The 23,500-nt window shown below is 50.6% G+C and overlaps 1 protein-coding gene across 2 annotated transcripts in view; it reads left to right on the forward strand.

The window, feature by feature from the left end:
* The window catches only part of LSAMP (limbic system associated membrane protein), a gene marked incomplete at both ends in the record, with an annotated part of 312,320 nt that overhangs the window by 288,424 nt on the left and 396 nt on the right, over positions 1 to 23,500 (forward strand). Inside the window, 2 exons of one of the 2 annotated variants that reach the window (XM_084270918.1) lie at positions 765 to 913; positions 7,094 to 7,129. In XM_084270918.1, coding sequence (XP_084127044.1) covers positions 765 to 913; positions 7,094 to 7,129 — 185 coding nt within the window. The remainder of the gene's footprint in view (positions 1 to 764; positions 914 to 7,093; positions 7,130 to 23,500) is intronic. The other variant, XM_084270919.1, reaches the window with a different exon arrangement.

Here is a 23,500-nt window from a genome sequence, read left to right on the forward strand (position 1 = left end):
TGAGGATGCTGACGGCAGTGCTCTTGCCTTTAAGTCAGTTATGGGCCAATACACAATTAAGATATCAATAGGGCTTTCTTCCTGACAATGCTCATGCGTTAAATAGCCTTTGATACAGATGAAAATACAAGCACTGTTAGTCTCCAAGTAGGTAATGCCACTCTAGATGCCTTCATCTAGAGGAAGGTGCTGCTGAGGTGTAAGATTTCCTCATCTGTGTGATGTAGGCCACTCAGATTTCATATGAGAGAAAATAAGAAGAGAATAAGTCCCTTATATCTGAGTATTCACCTGGCAGTAAAGTTGTGTTACCATCCTCGTTTTTCACCTGACCCATGTGCACTGGCTCAGGGCTGACTCAGCTTTGGTATATGCACATACCAGAACACACTGATTGGTGTGTTTCACTAAAAACTTTTTGTTCAAGTACAGACTAGCCCTCAGCTGGCCATGGTGTGTTCATTTCCAGGTGTTAGTTGATGCTGGGTAAAAGGCATCTTCCCCTCCCCTAAGCTTTTCTTGCTTCTCCACTGCTTTACTGGTGGCATTTCTCCCCACTGTGCTTCTTGTCCCTTCCATTCCCTCCTCCTGCTTTCCATCAATGCCTTCTTTGGCCTCTTTCTTCTCACGTCTCCTCCCTGTCTCCCTTCATCCTCACCTGCCAGCTGGGCTGAATGACTTTGGTTTACTGCCTGCCAGGCAGTGATTTCCTCCCCGATACGCAGCTGTAATGGCACTACACACCTCTTCTCCTGTCTTCCCAGGATAAACAGCGCCAATGGTCTGGAGATAAAGAGCACGGGGACCCAGTCTCTGCTGATGGTGGCCAACGTCACTGAGGAACACTACGGGAACTACACCTGCGTGGCTGCCAACAAGCTGGGAGTCACAAACGCCAGCCTATACCTTTACAGTAAGTATGGGAGAGGGGGAAGGGAGGTCCAGATCCCTCTTGCAAAGACCAGCCTGTGTGTGGGAAGCATGCATTGACCAAAACTCAGGAAACCATCCGCTTGCCACCCCCCACCAAACCTCCAGCCATGAACTGGCTTTCAGTGCTCTGCCTCAGATACTTACATGTTCATCCTTGCCATGAGACACAAACACAGCCAAATGAAAAGGTTTACAGTCAAGCCCTTTGACTGACTTTCTTTGCTGAAGTCAGGTTTCTGTTTAAAAAAAATAAAGAATAATAAAAAAAGGTTTGGTTTAGATCTGGAAACAAAAGCCCCTTTAGAATGACAGGCCTTTTAATAAGGAGACAGAAGGCCAGGGCTTGGAGGGTCCATGACAGCTGAGAAATGACAAGTAATTCAGAGAGAGATGGAGAGAACTCGCCACTGAGCCTGAGGAGAACAAGAGAGAGTCAAGGAAAAGAGAAATGAGTTTGAAAATGGAAGGGAAAGAAGTGGGGAAAGACGGAGTGATCTAAAGGGGCATACCATAGGGAACATGGGGAAAAAGGTAATCAGCAGATGAAATATGGAATAAAATTCCTTGGATCTCTTTCCGCTACCATTCAGTTACTGAGCTTATTGCAGCAAATGTAAACAGAAGTTGGGACTGGAACAAACTCCAGAGCAGAGTTACCTGCTGGTTTGGAATTTTGCAGCTGGTTCAAACCTGACCCTAAATAGAGCCCCTGCCCCTCACCTACCACTCATGCACATGTACCAGCTGTGGGGCACTCGAAATGCAGCTCCCGAATCCAGGTCCGAAACCTGGGCTCAGTTTGGACCACTTTGCTCTTGCCACCAGAAACAGGCTGCAGCAGGATGACTTGCTCACAAGAACAGACACATAGGCGCAGAAGTGACTTAGGGCTGTTCTCCCTCTGTCAGTCCCAAATTGAATTAAAACACTCAGGCCGTGACCTGCCTGTCCTTTTAAACAGAAGAGAGATAAGCTGTGTAAAGCAGTCTTAGCATGGGGCACAGTTTAGACTATTTTGTGCTGTATATGGTCAGATTAATCAAACCAGAACAAAATGGTTTGGGTTCTCTTGAGTTGTATGGTTTGTTTGGGGGTTTGGGGCAGTTTTTTGTTTTGTTTTTGGTGGTGGTTTGGTTTGTTTTTAAGAGATGTAATACAAAAGGATAAATCCATTGGCGTTCTTTGTTTACCACCTCTGGATTTATTTCATGGCAGCTTGAATTTTTGCAAAATGTGGGGTTTTTCTTTTTTTTCCTAAAGAACAGGTATTATCATAAAGGAACATTTATTTGATTTTCTGTAGCATTGCAGCACGCAAACAAAGCAAATTTCCACTTTGAAAGTCTTTTCACCCAGGTCTTGTGACTGTCAGGAGATTCAAGTGAAATCCTCAGGCAGCAATCTGGAACACAATTTTCAAATACTCCAGATTTGTTCTTGCTGATATTAATATAATGCTATGTTTAGAATCCATTATTTGTGGCTGAATTCTAAATTTGGCCCTCTCTGTTGGTTCCTGTTACACAGATGAGCTGAAATGCATCACTGAAACAAAATATCAGATGGAATTCAATAATGTGTGTATGCACACGTGATTTCAGCTGGGGGGTTGGTTCTGCTAGAAAAGCATTTTGCACAACTTCAGAACTTCACCTCAAAGGATCTCAAAGGATTTGCTAGCAATGAATATTTTAACATGGCAAGTTATTTAGAAAAGGGTGAGTGTTCTTAGCACCATTTTGCAGCAGAAAAGTAAGTTATAGAGTGACAAAGTGGTTTACCCATGGTCATATAATGAGTGGTGGAACCTGTAAGAGACCCAGGGAGATCTTGCAAAGTTGCCATTAACTATTCCAGGAAGAAATGTGGCAACTGTTAAAGATGACTTGTGGCAGCAAGGGCCCCTTTTGATGTGTATGAGAAAACTTGCCTTCTTTCAACTTGTTGGATTTTGTTTACCATTTTACTCTAACACTTCAAGGCCTGATGGTGCTGAAAAACACTGGAGAACTTCACAAGGGCCAGAAAAATGGAGGTGCAAGAGCCAAGAGAGGTTTGATGATTTTCAGCAGACAGTTTCTGACTTTCAGTTTTGTTGCTTAGTTAATCGCTGTCTCTTCAGTGTGCACTTGCTTCAGAGTGCTTCTGGAAATAAATCTCTGTTCTCCTAGTTAGTATGGAAGAAAGAAAGAAAGAAAAAGTCAGGCAGACTGCAGCTGGTATTTCTAAGGTTAAGAAATCAGATGGGAAATGAGTGAAGGAATTAAGCTCCATAAAGATAAAGCAAGCAGCTGAAAAAAACTACCACCCCAGGTGAAGGGAAAAAAAACCCAATGCTGTAGTGATCACACAAGAGCTGTAATAACAGGTGATGCACATTCCCAGCCACGTACCCAGGCAGAAAAATAAAGCAATGCCAAGTTTTTGCAAGATACAACAGATACTCAAATACTTGGGAGTGTTTTTCATCCCAAGAATCAGAGTTTTTATTTCTTTTTTAAATAGAGAACAAGTGCACTGTAGGGCAACATCCCACTAGGGAGGCAGATACAACGATGCTTCCTTAGTGTCCCATTGCAGCACAAAAAAAAAAGAATAGCAGCCAGGAGTGAAGAAACAGCCAGAGAGTTAATAACGAGGTACTGGCAGCTTTGCCTGAGGTGGAGGGCAGAAGGGGAGCTAGCAAAATGATGTTGAAAGAATGGTGTAGCAGTGGAGAAAAATGGGTGACTACAATTCCAGGAAATCTCAGCCAGCACTGAAAAACTCTCAGGGAGACCGAGTGCCTTAGATGTCAATACCACAGATAGAAGATGCATTAAAATACAAAAGTAGCTCCCTTGAGCTGTATGAATAGATAGCTAGTGATCTTCCTTAAAGGATGCAGCAGCAGGATTGCCTGCTGTAGGTGCAGAGATTTATACCCCTCGCTCCTGGAGACTGAGTTTGCAGCAACATAAAAATGGCCATAGCAAAGGCCTGTCTTACCCAGGATCCTGTCTCCAACAGCAGTATGGAATATGTTTGCAGGGAGAGTATGCAGGTACACTTTGATGTTATAGCTGATGTAATGGCTTGCTGCCATCCCTTCCTCCCCATGTGGCCCTTTTGCTCACCCAGCTCTCTGCCCACATGCTTTTGAGTTTCCCTTATTCTGGTACTCAGTGGGCAACCTGCCAAAGCACTGAAATAAGTAAACTCAACCCCTCAAAATGCCCCCTCCTCCCCATTTTCTTTTGTTCCTGAATTAGTTTGGGGAAGGTCTCAACAAGCAGCAGAGCCCATGGAAAAGGGAAAGCCATTTCACACATCTGTGGCTATAAGGAGCTGGGAGGCAGGACCATGGTTTGCAGCATTAGTGAGCCTGTAGGCTGATTCAGCTCTCCAGAGCCCAAGAACAGGATTAATACTGCCGAGCACAAAATACTTTACTAGGAAAGGGGCAGTAACATTCATGGAAGTGTGTGTGTATCTCTCTGAAAAGGGCCTCACTGAGAGGCCCAGCCAGGGCTCCCAACACGAAACAGCAGAGGTGAAAACTAGGGGCGTAACTGGAGGGAAGAGGCTTTTTTCTCAAGTGTATTGGGAGGGAGGGAATTTGTTTTCTTTCTGTTCCACTCAGCTACCAGAGTGCAAGGAAAAGCATTATGAGTAAAAGCCTCAATTTGACTCTTAACCCATGCTACAGAGAAGTGTAAATATTGGCAAATACATGTCAGGTAGACACCCGCAGTACAAGCACAGAGATAGGTAGGTACATGTACAGGAGCATGGGTATGCACACACCCGTGTGGTGGATAAGCAGGCACCCCCACACCCACGGGTGCACAGAAGCAGGCACAGCACCGGCCGCCTTCATTCCAGCACGGCAAAGGGAAGAAACAAAGGCTTTTCCTAACTAGCTGGCTTCTGCCTCCCACAGATCCAGGCCACCCCCGAGGGTAGAACAGGGCAGTGCCGTGCCTCCTTGCGCAGTCCTGCTAGCTAGATTGTCTCAAGTTCGGGAGACCTCGGCCACCTCAGCAGGTCCCCTGCCGCATCCCCTGCGGCTTGCATCCTCTGCACCCTTCAGGGAGCGAGGAAACGCCGAGGCGAAGCGGTGGCTGGCAAGGCCCGTGCCAGTTAGGAGCAGCAGCAGAGAGCATCCCACTGCTGCCTCTTCCAGAGGCTTCGGGTAGTGTCATCATTTCAGCCCAGCGGTTTCGACCCCAGCAAGAGGCGCGTTCCTAAGAAGACCTTGCCTCCTGCTTGCCTCTGCCTCATCCTTACCCGTTACCGTCCCAGCACAAGCGGTGGCTGCGCGCAGGCACTTCGACCCCTTTCTCCTCTCTGCCCGCCCTTTGTTGCGCCCGAGCGTTTGCTTACGGTGGCTGCTGCTAGGGTTTGGCGCCTGACGGTGGCCAAAACCTCCCTTGGCTCGTAGCGCAACCCCCGTGTTTTCCCAGGGGCTGCCAATAACGGGGAGGCTGGGGAAGGGAGGGAAGCGGTGAGGGTGACAGCCGGATGGGGCAAGGCTGAGCCACCGCTAATGAGCCAGGGTGGAGCGATAAAGGCAGCGCGCAGCAGGGCGAGGGGAACAGAAGTAGAGTCCTTGAATAGAAAGCAGCGTGATAATGAGGCCGTAGTGCTTTGCTTTAACTGCTTATGCTGTGCAGTCTGCAGCCTGCTGTGCAGGAAGAAGGTAAAGGGGAGTTGAGTTATTTAACCAAACTAAATAACAAGGAAGTCATGTCAGCACAACAGCCTGCTTTTGCAGAACAATAGTCCCCTGTTGCTACATAAACACAGAGATCCAGGCTAGCGGAGTATTTTCTAGGCAAGAGACAATCTCCCCTGTGCCTGCTGTGGATTCAAACAGCTCGATTACCACCACGAGTGCAGGAGATCTGCCGGTGTTACAGGGCTGGGCTTGACCTGCTATGGCCCCGTGGGCTTCAGCAAGTCAGAACCCAGCTCCTTGCACCAAGTGATGCTGTATGAAGACCCTTGGCCTTCAAATAGCCAGGCCCCAGGTTGATTAGAGAACGCTAGCAGACTACCAATGTATCCTGCCAAGCTCTATGTCCATCAGCTGTGATCCTAGCACTATCCTCACAGGTAAGCCCCGAGACAACTCATTGCCCCAGGTCTATCAGCTATAGTGGCATATCTGTACAGCTAAATGTCTACCTATTGATTAGTCCTTGAGTAGGAACTTGTCTCAGTCAGTATGAGGTGTCCAGCAACCTCTGAAGGTAATGGAGGGAGAGCAGGGAGACCTGGTGAGCAGAGTCAGGTCTGGGCAGTACCGGGGGGGCTTGTGTTCCTGGTTCTGTTCCTGGCTCTGCCAACAACTCAGCATTTGACCTTGGGCAAATTGCTTCCTTGCTCTTTTGGAACAACTGAATGCTCAGTAAAATGAAATTAATGCTACTGTTAGCCTCGAATTGAGGTCTCTGACACTGGTTACCCTCAATGTCTGTGCAGTTCTTTTGAGATCCTTGTGTGGAAGAAGCAGAGTGTGAAGCCAGCAGTGATGTCTCACAAAGTCCTGCTGTGATGTATAACGAGGACACATCATAAAAACCCTGTGAGGAAAACAGCAGGCTCTGTGTACAGCTATGGGTGAGGAGTATGCAAAAAACTGTTCCCATCGAAGACAAAAGCTCAAAAGAAGTAGGGTGCCCTTGAGTATTCACCAGGGTGACTGCTCCCATGATCAGATCCTCAGGGGACCTGTCACTGGCAAGGCATCCATTGTGGAGAAGGTTCTGAGGAGGCAGCAACTACTCATAGAGGACTTCTACAACTCACTTCTCTGCCAAGACTAGCTGCCAGCCAGGGGTGTAGCTAAGAGGAGCTGTAGTGTGATGACATGAGTGGTCTTGAAAGTCAGAGGGGAGATATGGCCCATCAACTCCAATTACCTTCACTGCAGGTGCTTAATCCCTCTTGCTGTGTGGATATTATTTGTTTAGTTTTTCAAATGACTTCTCTCTGACTCCCAGTCCCAGGAGATGTTGATGTGTATTAGGTGTGTTGCTAGCAAAATATATGAAATCTATTCTAGTTCATCTAATTTGGACAACTCCATCAGGTTTGTATCTGCTGCTTGCTTGGTGTGAAAAGTGGCTTGTCCTTTTCTCCTGCATGTTGCTTATTGTTTTTTTTCCCCCCTTAGAACGAGTTTTACCCACACTCCCCAATCCTTTTCCAGGTCAGTATATGTTTTATGTTGAAGTAGCTCTTTAGCCGGGTCATTCTCCATCATCCTGACAAATACTCAGAGGTAGGGATGGGCAAAACAACTCAGAAATGCAGGAAAATAAGGACTTCACTTCTCATCTACATGTCATTTGGTCTCTTCTGCTCACCTTCCTCATCCTTCCCCTTCTCCCCTCCCTTTTCAAAAAACCAATCATCTAAACAGCAACAAACTTTAGCCAAGATTTGAGCCATGACATTGTGTCCTCCCCCAATCCAGACAGTCATCAGTGAGGCTCAATTTGTTTGCAGACCTACTCCTAATATACATTCCCATCCTAAGCTGGTTTTGCCCACACATTATGATTTGGATCAAAAGCATTGGTAAATGTAAAATGTTGTAGAGGCAGTGGAAAGGACTACAGAAGTTTTCTTTCCACTCTAACTGTGCAAACCATTCATGGAGAAACACCATTCTCTAATTCCTCTGTCATACACACACCAACCACAGCACACACACACACACACCCTCCCAAGTCTGTCAGTCACATAGTGCTGCATTTGAGACAGAGAACATGGAAAGAGATACGCAGTAAAAACATAAAACATGGTGAAGTGTTCCTGTCAGCTTCATTCCAAGGGAAGAAGGTATGAAGGCAAATCAGGGCCTGAGTGTTTTTCCTGTCTCTGTGCTGCCCAAGCGTGCCTCAGGCCCAGGCAGCATGGCCCTGACATCCACACAACACCTGGTGCTTGGATGTGACCTTGGGGTTCTGGGGACTGGACGCTTCCAGAAAGCAGGCTGCAGTGTTTGACAGGAGTGCTTGGAAGTAAATCAGCGATAAGGCAGCCGGTCCCCACATTCACTTAAAAAAATCTTGGCCTAGGGCTCCCTACTATCTTTGGTTTACTGCCAGATGAGGAAGATGCACTCAACTCATGGGATGTGCAGAGGCCTAAGCAGTTAATGCCTGCGCAGAGCTTTGGGGAAGAGCGTTATTAGAACCCATGTTGTTTTGCGAAAGGGCACCTGCCCAAGTAAAGCACCTGCAGGTACTCCCATGAAAAGAACAATAAATGCTGGGTGCTACACCAGCTCCCTTTAACTACTCTGCCGGTTTTCAAATCAAGCTCTGCTCTTGGCAACTTATTCAGGCTCAGGATGTAGTCACAATTGCCTATTTAAAAGGCAAATCCACAAATACAATTAAAGAAAAGTACCTACAAAAAAAAAAAAAGGAGGGGGGAGGGAGAAATCAAGCTACCATTAAAATTAAATCCCAGAGAGTGATTTGTAAATAACATTCAAGGAGCTGAGAAAAGGAGTAAAGTAGGCCATTGGGAACCTAGTGTGGAAAAATAAATCCAATTAAACACCATTATCGCATGTATTGCAAATGAAACTTGTGCTTGGATATGAAATTAAAGTTGCTGAGGCTGTTTGGGATGTAAGGTTTTGAGGAGTTTTCCAATTTTGGGTGTTCTTTTTTTTTTACGTAGAATTTTCAATGGCAAATATTTTTGTCTAATGGAAAACCCACAGCTCTTTCTTTTTATGATTATTTTTATTATATATCCTTAAATTCCACAGGCAGGCTGTGTTAATTTTTTTCATAGCCAGCCCTGTTTACAGCTGGTTTTGAATTAGTAGCCTATTAAGCTAAATGATAAAGCAAAAACTGCAAGTGAGCAAGGCCAGGATTTCCATACCAAATACCCCTCCTACTCAACCTGCCAAGACCATCCTGCACAGCTTAGCCAGTCCTTTAAAACACTTTCCCCTCTGTCTTTGAAGTCGTTATATTTTTCCCTTTACTGCTCCCCAGTCTCCTGAGATCATCTCGAAGGACATCCTGGTGTGACATCACTTCTGTGAGGAGTCTCCAGGAGTTTGTGGTAGCAAATGCTGGGGTATCTCCAGTGACCCAGGACATGCAAAGAGAATTGTGCAGAGAGGGAAAGCAGATTTTAAACACTCTGAAAGCCCCTACCGGCTTCTCCAATGTCAGCATTAAGCACAGATATTGGCACTTATCTCAACATTTGCCTTTACTTTGGTCTTCACCTTCAAAGAAACCTTAGGCATAAAATTTTCTTGTTAGACCCTTTTCTTCCTATGAGTTGATGTTCTGAGATGCAGCCCTCAGCTCTCAAATAAGCCTCTCCTCAATGACCAGAATCACAGTCTCCTCCCCGTCTCTCCCTGAATTTCCATTTATCTTAAGCCTCTGTAACACTTCCCTGCCCTGAGGGGTTTTGAGCATTAATGTAAAAGGAAGGTGTTTTGAGATGAAGAGCACTGTAGTCATGCTAAGCATTGCTATCATTACCTAGCTGCTGTGGAAACATCTTGCTTTCAGGCAGGCTGGAGACTCAGAAGCAGCCGATTCAACTAAACACACGGGACTTGAATTTGATAATGCCTTTTCCTAAAACGCCTTGCTGATTCAGCTCTCAGCACTACTGCCCCTGGTAAATTTTCCAGCCGTCCTGATTTTGCACCCAGGCACTCAAAATGCCCAGAAATGTCTTCTGCGATGATGCCACTTCATCGCATCTTCCTGTCTGCATTGTAATATCACATTATGATGGGATCACACAAGACCTGGCTGTCACAAAAGAGGCTTTACTGCATCATCAGGTGGCTTTTCAAAAGAATTGTCTTCCAGAAAAGAAGAATTTGCTCATTCCACACCATACCTGCCAGCAACAGGGCAAGTGAGTTCATTATTGAACCTCAAAGGAGTCTGTCGCTATTATGGCCCTAGCTCCATCTCTGTCCTCCATTGTCCCTTGCCCTCAGCCCTTTGAACATAGACTCCCTCCCCCACAATTAGCAACAGTCCACATCAGAATGGCTTGACCAGACTGATGGGCTTCAAAACCCATGAGTCTTCTCAGAAGATTTGCAATGAGGGCTTACCCCAGAGGGGCTTTCTCAGCACCGTCAGCTTGAATTCCCAGGGAGCTCTGCAAGGGAGATGCCACATCTCCCAGAGAGCAGCGCATCCAGAACTACCCACAGGGCATCAAGCATGCCAGTCCTTGGGGCCTGATCAGACAAAGTCCAGTCATGGCTATCAATAGTGTGACAAAAGCTTTATAGCAATAGTGTGCTAGTAATTGGAGGAGGGGGAGGGAAAAGGAGAATAAGCAGTCCTGTCTTTCTGCCAAAATGCACACTGATCGGAGAATGACCCTGTATGACTGTAGATTGTAGCTAGTCTCCATTTAGCTGTAGCCTGTGTAGCCTGTTCTGTCACTAATGCCTTCATCGGGTGGGTGGGAGCTGGGGGAGAAAAGAGATGTTCATTTGGGTCTGGTGGCCAGAGTGGTGGCCAGAGTGGGAAATTGAGAACATCTTTATTTCTATACCCTCTTAGTCATCTTCCCTCCCTATGGAAGTCCTAGCTGCAGAGAATAGAGCTCATCTGTTGCAGCAGTCACCTCCACTCATCCCTGCTCCCCCTTTCCCTTTCTCTACTGCGTGGCCCTGCCAGCTCTCGTGCCAGCAGGGCCTGCTTTGGCAAAAGGATGAACACCTGAATATTTCAAAGCTAGGGAGAGGAGCAAGGGGGACGGGGGGGGAATACATTAATGAGCTGTGAGGGTTTGTTAACTAGGCAGTGGTGTGGGAGCAGTCCACAGAAACCAGCCCTCCCAGTGTGGTGTGGCCTTCTAAAGAACACGTCCATCTCTGGAGTCCTCTTCACCGAGGCCAGTGGATGCTTTCTCAGCTGGGCTTCAAGAAGCAGTCAGTGGAAACCCAAGCCTTCTTGGAGACAAGAGCTGGGGAAGCTGTAGCATAAACAGGCCAGAACAGCCAGGCTTGTCCTAGCTCCCGACATAGAAATTGTCAGTAGAGAAAAATAATGGCCACAGGGGCCAGGCGCAGGAGGGCCTGTTTGGACCCATGTGCATGTCTGATACTTCCATAAATTCTCAAGCATTCAGGGGCCATAGTTCAGCTGTACTCATTGCTCTGCAGTAATGTGTGCTTGACAGCTTGGAGCATGTCTTTCTTCCCTGAAAACTGGCCGAGCCTCGGGCATCAGCACCTGAAAACGCCCATGACCCTGAGTGGGAAGGACAACTCATGTCTCTCCTTGCTTGCTGACAGTGGTATCCAGGCAGATTTTCCAAGAAGCTTGTTCTCCATTTGTTGAGTACAGAAGGGGATGGCTCTGCAGGGTAGCTGCTCAAACAGGCCAATCTTGTCTTGCTGTTCAGGGTCAATGTCTGTCCCTGCCAGGTCTGCAGGCACTGAAGGCTGGGACAACATTGGGTGCCAAGCCTGTCTGCCAGGGTTTCAGGCCAAGGGAACAGGAAGGACAAGGCAGGGTGAAGGCAGAAGGCCAACATCATATTAATATTTTCTTGCTATTTCATATGTACCAGGCAAGAGGTTGACCATGTGGTTAAAAGTTAATAAAATCAAAGTCAGAGGTGATATTGGTGTCTTCCAAAATGGGTAGTGGGGATATAGATGGAAATAACATCTTAGGGAAAAGAGAAATGCCAAGAATTATTTCTACTGCAGCTACTAGCATTGCTTGATTTTTTATTTTTTTTCTGGATAGCAACAGACAGTTTCTGTTTGCTGAGATTGCTTAAAAAAGTATAAAAACCCAGTCTGCTTCTCCCCCCACCCCCAAAAAGCATAAAGAAAAGAACCCAGCTTTCTTAAAGAAAAAAGAGAGACGCAGGGGGAAAGAGAGAATGGCTTTATTGCTTGATCTGTTTCTGTACTTTTTGTTCATTAATTTTAATTTAGATTGATTTATTCCAAAATGAGCCCTGGGTTGCATATATTTGCATAACCCTTTCCAGTAGCAATGCTGTGGAGAATCCAGCGAGCGAGGAGGAACAGCGGCAGAGGGTAGGAACTGAGTCTAGAAGTCCCAGGAAGGTATTCCTCCGAGCTGGGCCCTTGCACTGGGACAGGGAAGGCATTTCAAGGTCTGTTTAGTCACAGGTATGGCTGTGCATGCATGCAGAGCAGCCCTGCAAAGCAGTGGTTGGGGCACGGCGGTCGGGTGGGAGAGTAGAGGTTGGGTGGAACCAGTGGGGGAGAAAACACACAACTGCACTGCAGAGATTAGAAACAAACCCATGGAAGAGCAACTGCTGTGGAAAATCAGTTGTCCGGTAGGGACGCTGATAATGTCGGCGGTGTATCATGGACAGATTACCCTGCAAAGCAGAGCTCGGGCAGGCTATAACCCTCCTGAGACAGATATCCTCAGCCCGGAGGATACTCATAGCCTGATAGCATCTGTATGTTAGATGAGTTTCTGAAGCCATCAACTGAGCCTTCCTCCTTAGAGACGATGAAAGCAACTTTGACACACAGCAGGTATACCTAAATCCTCACTCTCTTCCTCTCGCTCTCCTTACTTCTTGTGTTGAGCTGCCGGCCAGGCTGAGTGGGACCTAAGCGTGGAGGGCAGCAAGGAGGAGGATGAAGAACAGCCAGCGCTGTCTTGATTTAATCCTTATACACACACAAAAAAGTCCCCCCACCCCTGAGAGAAAATGACCAAAGAGCAATTCCCACCTTCCTCCTCCTCCTCCTCCTCCTCCCCCTTCCATTTGCAGTGTAAACCACTCAAGAATTTGCCTAACAAATTGGCCTCCCCTCTGGTTATTGTCCCAAGTGAACAGTCTCTCCATTCACTAACCCATGACGGTAAGTCGGTTCGGGGAAGCGGCAGGTTTATCTTCCCAGCTCAGGCGCTGCACCGGGCCCGCTTGTGAACCGGTTGCCATTCAGTGTCTGCTCTGCTGTTGATAAAGCACATTACACATGGCTGGGCTTGCATGATTAATACAGCTGTCTAAGCGCTCTCTCTAAAAACAAAAACAACTGGGAGAAGGGAGGTGTGGGATTTGGGAGGGAGGGAAGGAGGGAGGGGGCGCACAGGGAAAAAAGCCAACCATTCCAAAGAAATCAGGCTTGCCCAAAAACCAGAGTGCTCCTGGCAGGCCTTCCCTCCCATGGGGAAGTGGGTTTGTCAGCAGAGCTCCCTTGTGGAAGGGAGAGGCCTAGAGGCGAGGTAAGCAAAGGAGAGAAGCGCTTGGCCCTTGCCCATGAGCACCTGCATGCCCGCCACTCCATGGTCTGGGGGAGGAGTGCATGGACAGGAGCAGAGGGTCAGGCCACGGAGGAGAGACAGATGTGCCGTAACCAGCCTAGCGTCAGCGAGGTCTGGCCAGGCAGCGTCTACGGTAGGTGCTACAGACAGGTGTGCTCACGGATGGACCAGCACCCCCCTGAGCCAGGTCGCCTCACGCAGCGTGCGCACGCGATGCGTGGAGGCATATCGCACAGACACCAAGCAATTTCCAGGCACTCTAGAACATCTAAAGCAGGAACCAAAGTGACTGCAGGCGTCTTTTCCATTATCCCAACTCCTCCAGCTGAGGGCCAGCGCAGCTGCCTGTGTAAGCTGTAGTAACTTGCCCTTTTTTATTACTGGCCTGGGAATGGGCAGTGGGAAGCCACTATGGCTTTCTGCTTCAGCTGTCACGTTGCCTTGGCCAGGCACTAAGTCTGTGTTTGCACCGTTAGTGACCAGGAGTGTCACTGTGGAATGGCACACACCTTAAAAAAGGGGTTGGTTTCAGCTGAGCTTACTGCAAGGGGGGTCCCTGGAGAGGAGTGGTGGCCCCTAAGAAGAGGGTTGGAGGGGCACTCTGCTAGAGGCTGTAAAGGAGAAAAGAAAGGCAGAGGTATGACTGGATTTCAGTACCAGAGCAACCTCAAGCATGCTGGTCATGCCCCACACCAATTTAGTTCTCCTCCTGCTCCAGTCTCTGTGCCAGTCACCCCTCAGTGTGTCCCTCCCTCTTTGCTTCTGCTCACCAATCTCGCTCATGCCAAATATCCAGCAAAACTTGTGGAAAACCATAGCAGGGATGAAGTAGGTAAACAGACAGACATAAAGCTGATGAAAATATTAATATTTCAAGAGGTTCCAGAGCCTCCGATTAGCAAACCTGCTTCCTAGGGCTGTGTGTGCTCAGGGTGAGGGGGGCTGTTCCCTGTTAAGACTTGGATTTAGGTTGGATATTAGGGAAAAGTTCTTCAATATGAGGGTGGTAGATCACTGGAACAGGTTGCCCAGAGACATAGTGGAGGCCCAATCCCTGGAGATATCCAAGGTTAGGCTTGATGGGGCTCTGAGTGACCTGATCTAGTGAAGATGTCCCTGCTCACTGCAGGGTGTTTGGACTAGGTGACCTCTTCAAGGTCCCTTCCAACCTTACACATTCTATGATTCTATGAGACACCAGACTTGGTGCTGGCATCACCTTTGATCTGCTGTGCCGTACACATGTGCTTGAGAGGTGAGCAGGGGCGGGATTGCTGTATCCTAGGAAAGTGAAAAGCAGGAGAAAACAATCCATCTCTTCCCCGTGATAGAACCTGAAAATGTCCATGCTACGAATTTTTTGGATGCCTTTCCTGAAGGATGAGAGAGGATGGTTTGAAGACAAAGCAGCTTTAAGCAACTGATTTTGTATCAGCAGTTGGCAGAGCGTGTTTTAAAAAAAAAAATCTCCTCCAGCTGCTAGGGGAATGGAAAGAACTGTGAGAAAACCTTGGGGTTTGGGTTTTTTTTTGTATCTATAGGACAGATCTGGTGATGAAAGATCTGTGTAACCTTGCAATGTAGGTGGTCGTCTAGCCCCCACCAGCTTTGCTGGTCAGGGTAACAGTTCAATTCTAGATGAGGAGTACTGTAAGTCAGCTCCAGGATAAATGGTGTAAGCAGCCAGCTCTTGAACACCACGACCTTCTCAGAAAGACACTGAGAAATACAATTTCAGGGATATTCTTCAGATCTTGGGGAAGGATGGGTGTGCTGCATTACAGAATGAATCTTCACTAAGACACAAGGTATGATAGATGAGTACTTAGTACACCATGAATGAGCTCCAAAACACGGGGAAGAACTGTTCAGTGCTAAAAAAGCATGAGCAAATTCTGAAATACATTAAACCGTGTGCTAAGATTGATAGACACCAGAGACATTTCCTTAATCTTGCTGGAGAGTTGCTGGAGGGCATCCTCCGTAGTTTATACAGCGGTACTTCCACGTCTAGAAAAAGACAGCCTGTTGCCATTGCAGTCACAGTCAAGTTTTAATTACAGGAGCAGAACTGGTAGTGAGAATGGGGTGCATGAACAAAATAGTTTTGACGTTAAGAACAGGGAGTGAAAAATCGTGCCTTCTTCTCAAAGGGGAGGGAGGGACACACAGGAAAAGTAGTAAGAAAAAAGCCCCAAATGAACCCTAGTAAGTAGAAGCTGCTAATCCCTAAAGCCTCAGAGTAGAGTGCAAAGCCCTGGAAGAAAGAAATTAATAACTTTCAAAGTATGACCTTGAAAATGGAATTAACAGTATTCCTCCCTTTTAAGCCTTCATGATAATAAAGATTTCATCTTCTGAAGCCCTGGCAAGAGAGTCAACAGACTAGAAAAATTATTTCTTGCAGAGCAGCTGGCAAGTGTAAAACCCAAGACCCCTGCAGCCCCAGGGAGTGAGGTGACAGAGAGACCTGTATGGTGCACGTCCCCTTTTCCCTTACACCTTCTCCTTTAGTGTTTTTTAATTTTCATTCCTTGTTTTGTGTCCTCTTCTTTACTGAAGAAGCAGGACTCCAGCCTGTCAACAGCATTGGAGCACGGAGCTGCTCAGGGTGGACAGCAATTGGAAAAGCAGCAGGCCAGTTCTGCTTGGAACTTGCCATCACTCCTTCCGTCCCATCAGGGGCAAGTCCTCCTAGCCTGTCCCGTGCCTCCTCCTGGCCTCACTTCCACATTTAGAAACTTATGGCATGGAGGAGGCTTTTTCTCTTAGACTAGGTTTTACCTCGCGTTCTTTGATGGGATCCCAAGTGCAGATTCTCCAAAGCAAAGAAGGCGCCTGTAGCTCCCTGATGCCCTTTGAGACCTCTCTGCGGGCTCTGCGTCAGCACTGCAGATACATCAGGCTCTGGAGTCTTGTTACTGTAGATAAGAGAAAAGCTGGCACCCACCGCTTCTTTTCCTGCCTCCAGTTTGGGTTACTCAGATGGTGGGACCCAGGACCCATCAGAATATTCTAGATTGGCAGGATGGGGGTGTGAAGCACGTAGGCGGGTGGGTGATTTATTCCCTTTAGGTATGGACTGAAAGCACACCTGCTTTTTGCTTGCATCTCAGATGACCCTTGGTAAAGATCTGTATTGTGAATCTCAGAAGGCACAGGTCCCACCTCTGCGGGTGGCGATGATGTCGCTCAGTGCATTTGGAGGCATCCCTCCCTGCAACCAGCAGCTCTTCCGGATTTGCTTACAGGTCTGACCCAGCTTGCCAGTACCCCGAGGGTGAGGAGGCACGGCACAGCCTCGAACCCCTCTCCTACTGACCCCGCAGGGGTGCTGTCGATGTTGCAGAAGGGAGCGGGAGGGAGGGAGAAGGGGCAGTGTCTGTCTGGAGGAAGCAGAGTGGCAGAGAAGCTTTGCCACCGTTCCCTGCAGCCTCCGCGCATGGCTGGCGCAGCGGGTAGGTAGATGCTGTTCACGGGGGTCACCAACCAGCAGATCAGATCTGCCCCCCGGGGCAGTTTTACCAAGGAGAGAGCTGCAGGCGGACGGGGGTCAGACTCTGTGCCACGAAGACCTCGGGCTGCCCCACGCAGGCGTGTCCCGGGGCGTGCAGAGCTGTCGCCCTTCGCTTCAGCACGGTCCCGGGGGCGATGGGGAGGGGGCGGTGGAGGGGGGGGACAGGGGGGCTTTGCTGCGCCAGGGGGACCCCAGGGCGGCGGGTTGCCTGGCGTTGGGCGCCCGGCGTTTGGGTTTTTCTTTGCCTTCGGCTGCCACCTCGCGGGGAAGAGGCGGATCCGGCCTCGGCGGCGGCTGCCTGGGCCCAGCCCGACCCCGCACCCCCCGCTCCTGCCCGCCGCGGGTTCGTGGCGGGACGAGCCGGGGCGGGAGGGGCGGGGATGGGGGGGCGCGGTGAGGGGCACCGCGGGGAGGGGGGAGGGGGGGCGGGGGGGGGCGCGGGTGTGTCCCTGCAGCTGGGCGGCAGGGATGCCAAGCAGAAACCACCGGTGGCGGGGGAGGGAGTGCTTGGGGGGGGGGTGCCAGCCGGGAGGGAGTGTGTACAGGACACCCCGAGAGTCGGTGTTGCGCATCACAGGGCTTGCTGCGCCCCGTGGTGCAGCGCTTGTGCCCTCTCTCGCATCCTGCTTGTTGGCATCTGAGCTTCACCTGGCACCACGCCATATCCCCGCTTTCCTACTTTTTGATCCTGTGGCATTAGGAGGAGGTTCCTCACTGAGAGGGTGGCCGGGCACTGGAACAGGCTCTCCAGTGGCCAGGACACCAAACGTGTCAGAGTTCAAGAAGCATCTGGACACGGTAGTCATATGGTTTGTTTTTAGGTAGTCCTGCAAGGAGCAGGCAGTTGGACTCGGTGATCCTTGTGGGTCTCTTGCAACTTGAGATATTCTGTAATGCTGCGATTCTTTCCCATAGTTCTGACCCTGGCTGGTGCTGACTCCTGGTACTAACACTCTTGGCCCATAAGCACCATCATTCCCACTGTACCTTCCTTTCTCCCACCATCCCTGCTTTCCCATCCCTGATCTGGGTTTAATTTACTCTTTTCCTTTCCCCTTCTCTCAGTTCTTGTTACCTACCCAACTGGCACGCTCACATGAGCTTCCACATTTCCCCATCCTCACCCTGGCTATCTCCTCCTCTCACCCTCTTCACCATCCTGATCTGAGCGTGCCCATACTGCCATTTCAAACTGTTAAGACCTTCACTGGCATTGTTTCCTGTGATGCAGCCCTGCTTTGGTGCAAGTGTAAGGCTCATCGTGTCGTCTCAGTCCGTATTACACCCTTCATAGATCACTTCCCACAGCAGCCTTTTCCTGCCCCTCAGACCTCATACAAGCTTCTGTACGTGTCACCTCCTCATGCAGCCCCCAACCCCAAATGGGCACTGTAGGTTTTGACCTTTCCCACAAAGGTCAGACCCCATAATTCTGCTTCCCTCTCGGTAATTTCTGCAGCTAGCCACATCTCTGGAGGTTGAGTTTGTGCCACAGAGGATGAACCACTGGAGTCTCAGTTGCTTGGGCCCTGGGGGGCATCAAACCAAGTCCCCTGAGAACTAGACTGTGCCCCTTCACTGGGGGCTCACTAAAAGCTGTGCCCCAGCTTTGGTGGGGACACTTGCAGCTCTGCAATTCAGACTTGAGCACTAGGTGGCCAGCAATCTCTTGACACTAGGCAGCTGCTTTCTTAACAGTTTTTTTGACAAAAAGCTCATCTCTCTCATTCCTAGGGAGATCTGAGCACACCCCAGCTAATTCTTCCCATGCTGAGCAGTTTCTTTAGCCTGGTTGTCCTGTAGTCGGCAGAGGAGACCGCAGAGCAAGGAGTGACAGAGACAGTTTCAATCTAGCCAGCTCTGGTAGCAATTAGTAGCAGGCAGTTTGCCAGCCTTTCTCTTAATGCCAGAGTCCTAAAGTCACAGGAGAGCACAACACCCAAATGTAATGTGTGGCCGTAATACCACTACCAGCAGCAGACTGCCGCTCTGCTCCTTAAAAGTTGAGTGAGGCTGTGGGTGTGGAGGCCTTCAGGCAGTCCAGAAGTGACTGGGCAAGTTCAAGGAAATAGAAGTGAATCTGTCGAGGAGAGCAGCTTCTGCTGGCTGGGGGGGGCTCTGAAGCACCCGAGGCAGGACAGCATGGTGCCATGCTAGCCATAGGCCACCACCCAGAGCAGGCAGGGAGCAGGGCTGGAGGTTAGACAAGACCCTTGGACTGACCCAGCAAGAGCTGACCTTTTCTTGTGGTATGCTCCTCGTGTTGGCAGGCTGGTTTTGAGGAAGAGAGCAGCTCTTGGCTTTGCGATCTTACCCCTCTCCCTCTACCATCTCACCCAAGCTCCACCACGCCTTTTTGCCACGTCTTCTCCTGCGCCCTTCACAGGAGTGGGGACAGTTCCTGAGCCATCACGCAGGTGCACAAAGAAAAGAAGAAGCCTTGACAGCTGTGCCATGCCAACTGGCACACGTACCCATGTGTTCCACAGTGGAACCTGGGCAGGCTTAGCTTGCAGCCCCCAGGGGAGTAGCAAGTGTAGCGAGCCCAGCTGTGCTGTGCCAGTTGGGAAGGGCAGGGTAGGGAAGGGGGCTAAAACCTGCAAGGGGCCAAAGCACAGGTGGTCCCAGGAAAGCCACTCAAATATGTGAAGTGTGTGGGGAACCCCTCCCCAAGGGTGTTTAAGTTTCCTGTAGCTGTTAATCTGAAAGACCAAATCTTCACACTGTTGCAAGGCTCTGAGCTAAAGCATCAGAGCAGCAAAGTGTTCTGAGGGACAGTCACTAGCTTGGAGGTTTGGGTTGTTGTTGGTTTTTTTTTTTAATGATTAAAATAAGCTGCTTTTTTTTTTTTTCCTCCTGAAGCCTTGCTCTCAGACACCGCAGAAGCATTTTGTCTGCTGCTCTTCCTCTTTAAAAAAAACCCAAACCTAAAACCAGTCTAGGAGAAGCACCGAGCACAGCATGGTTCCATCTGCCCTGCTGATGCCTGTGCAGTGCTAGGAGAAGAGAGCCCTGTGGTGGGAGAGGCCAGGCAGCCTCGGCAGGAGTGGGTGCCACGGGCGCTGCCAGCCAGGCTGGTGGAGCTCTCACAGCACTGCCTAAGCAGCAGCGCCCTGCATGGAAGGGCTTGTCTGCAGGGGAGCAAGGCACCCTGTGAAAGGGGTGAAGGCCCTCGTGGCCTTGGTGGCCCTTCCACACGCCCACCCAAAAGTATTGGAGGTGTTCTCCCAGGAGATGTTCCCCAGATGGGTCAGGAAGAGACCCCTGGAGCCTCTCTCTCTGCAAGGCTGGTACACAGGGGCATTTCATACAGGCAGGTGGGCAGGAGTGGCAAGGCCATGGTGGCACAGCTCTGTTTTTCCCAGAGCTAAATTGAAACCCATGGCTTGAGTTAGCCTGCCTTGGGGAGAGGGGTGGGACATGGTCTCAGCCCTGAGAGCGCTACAGCTCTCTGAAATTCAGCCCAGGCCACCTTGTGCTGTCACACCGATGCAGATCACCCGGGCTGAACGCGTGGCACAGGGAAACCCTTTGGAAACATGGGGCGCGGTGCCCGATGAGGCTGTGGCAGCACAGTGGGGTACTGAAATGCCTCGCTGCTTGGTGCGAGGGAGGGAAGTGCGACTGGTTTGCCCTTGCCAGTTCTCAGTCTGTTCCTTCTTGATCTGATTAATGCGATCTGACTCGATTCAACATTTGGGGTCTGGGGTCCCTGAAGGGAAATACAGCCAGATAGCCCTGTTAACTCATCATCCCCACAAGCCCCATTTCCTTCCCTGGGTGTGGTGCAAGAACATTTCATCCCCCCCACACACACACACCCCCTCCCAAAGGTGGGGCACTTGGTGGTCAGGCACTTCGCAGTGCTGCCAAGCTGCAGGGCAGTGATTACCCCGTGAGATCAGCCTGCAGAGCAGACCCCGCAGTGCGGGCGCAAGGTGGGAGGCGGTGGGACAATCGGCACCCACTGGCCACAGCCCCCCCCGCCCACCCAAAGGGCCGCGTCTTGGCTGTTTGAGCGCGGACTTGGCTCGGCTGAGCTCCGAGCCGAGAGCCAGGCGGGGTAAGCGGAGCCGCTGCCCGGTGCGAGCCAGCCGGGGGAGCGCAGCCCGGCGGGGCCTGGCGGGGGACGCACCGGGCGGCACCGGGCGGGGGCGGCTCCGCGGGGCAGCGGCGGCCGCCAGGGGGCGGCGGAGACTGCGGCGTGGCCCCGGTGCCGCCGCGGAGGGGCGGGGGCGGCTCCGCGGGGGGGGGGGCGGGGGGGAGCGAGGGCCGGGGCGGCGTGTCCGCGCGCTCGGGGGCGCTGCCCGTGGGGCTGGGGGTCGGGGGGCGGCTGCGGGTGTGACACGAGGTGCGGGGTGTTCCCTTCAGCGAGCTCTGCTCGGCTGCGAGACAGGGGGATGAATGGCTCTGCGCAGCCCCCGGGGTTACGTGCGGCCCCAAACCACGCTGGGTGCCGGCCCCCCAGCCAGCTTCACGCTGTGCCCCACGCCTGCCCAGCCACGCACGGCCCGTGGGCGCACACAGCCGCTGGCATTAGCGCGTTGAGGTGTCCAGGAGACCCATCAGGACTGCGTGGCCAGCCCCACCACCTTACTGGTTTGGGCCGGGAGCTTAGCAGGGAACACGAGGACACGTAACTCGTGCTGTTGTTCAGCTGTGGAGGTGGGGGGCCTTGGCTCGTCGCCTCTTCTCAGCTTCAGGCACACAGGATCTAATGGAGCTTCCAGGAAGCTGGTGCGATCCTCGCTCAGGGCCTTCATCACACCGTGCCTTGGGCGTCTTCCCCTGCACCTAGGTAGAAGCTAGAAGCTCATGTCTGTGCCATGCCTCTGTCTCCCCCTCCCCGCCAAGCACACAGCCCCCAAGCCGTGCTCTTAGACGTATTGAGGCAGTAGTACCCAGCCAAGGCCAAACATACCCCTGCACTAGGTGTGCACTGCACACCTTTGTGGGCATGCAGGCCTTTGCTGTCATCACATGTGGGGCCCAGAAAAGCTGGAAGGAGTGGAATGGTTGCCTCATATGTACGTGTTATGTAGATGCCCTTCTGTATATTAGTCAAGTGGTATTTTTGCTAAAAAGTAAAAATGTGGTGGCTAGAAACTTTTTGTGGGGAACACGCCCTGCCTTGTGGTTTTGATTATTTCCTGGGCTAGGGGAGTCATGTTTTGGGACTTCCTCTCTGCCAATCTGGGGCACAAATGGTCCCAAACAGCCTCCCCACAATTATTTGACCACAAAAGATGCTTTCTCTGAAACACAGTGCAGGTAGGTGAGGTAGCTGAACTTAAACTTGTTCCTGAGGGGGAAAATGACTTCCTGATAGCCAAACAAGTGCAAAAATAGTGTTGTGGGATTTGTGTGACAAGCCACCAGCGATGACCAGGGACAAACTGAGAAAAGAAGCCTTAAGTGAAATACAGATCTTCCACACAAATCAGCAGCTACTTATAGAATGAAAGAATTGGGGCACATCTAGTAACTGATGGGCTACGTTAGGAAGAAATCACACAAAATAAACATACTACAGAATTTCAGGGGCTCTAGGAACATCCTTTTAGTCCCCAGCTGGAGCTTGGTAGCGACTGTGCTGCTGAGCAAGCCTGTGGCACCTGTCCTCCACCCCATGGAGCAGGGACCTTTGCCCGGTAAACTCTGCAGGTTGTGAGAGGGACCCAATGCACATCAGTCCCATGGGGCTCACCTGAACAGGGACTTCTTTTGTTCGTGTGCCTGTGTCCCCAGCATTAGAAATCACTCTTCTTGGTAGTAAGCACGTCTTTTTTCTTCCACAGTGGGATCGATCCCAACATACAGGCTCATCTCCATCTCCGCATTTCAGCATCTCCCTGCAACCCCGTCTGTGTAAAACAGTGCATATTTACAGACATAGAGGTGTATCTGTGTATCCTTCTGTGTGCACATGTGCATATACATACACATGTACCTGTAAGCATATATGTGTTCATGTACATGCATGCGTACAAATACATATAAAGGTAGATGTATGCGTGCACCTGTGTGTACGTACACGCAATGAGCATGCATGTACAGAACTGTGGCCATGCACCCCTCCCTGCCCTGGTACAAAGAAAAGGCTGCCAGGGCTCAGCGCTGCAGGGTGAATTTAAAGCAGCCTTTAAAGCCACACAGCAAAGGGAACCCATAAATGAGAGGATGAATGAGAAGATGTCAGGAGCGTTCGCACTTAATATTCCTGCAGCGAGGCTGCGTTATTTGTTGCTGCGGCAGAGCGCTCCTCCCGCCCCCTCTGACAGACACACACCCCCCCCTCCCCATGCATGTGCACGCGCACACACGTGCAAGTTCATTTCCCACCCCTTACGAAAACCTCCCCGGCACACCCTGCACCCTCACCCCCTAGGTGCCGTGCCACAGAGCCATTAACACGACAGCAAAGCCTTCCTCCACCCCGATTAAGAAGTAAATAATTGCGGTGCAGCCCCTGGGAGGGAGGCGTCCGCTGGTTGGGCCCATGTTTTATTGATCGGACCGCCGTGATGAATCGGCCCCCGCGGGGCCGGTGTCTGGCTGCAGGCAGGCGCTGGCCACTGTGCAGAATTACAACAAGTCCTGGCATCCCAGGGCCACCACCGGGAAGGTGGCGGAGCAGGGAGGTGCGGGGCTGGAGGCCAGGGGATGTTTTGTTGTGGCAGTGTGAGCTACTGGGCCTCCCTGCAGCAGGCATGGCAAGGGATGGGATGGGCTCAGCAGCCTTTCAGCTGGCTCCAGGCCCCCTTTTCTCCAG

Source organism: Gallinula chloropus (genome assembly GCF_964237585.1).
Source record: "Gallinula chloropus genome assembly, chromosome: 1".
Classification (NCBI taxonomy): domain Eukaryota; kingdom Metazoa; phylum Chordata; class Aves; order Gruiformes; family Rallidae; genus Gallinula; species Gallinula chloropus.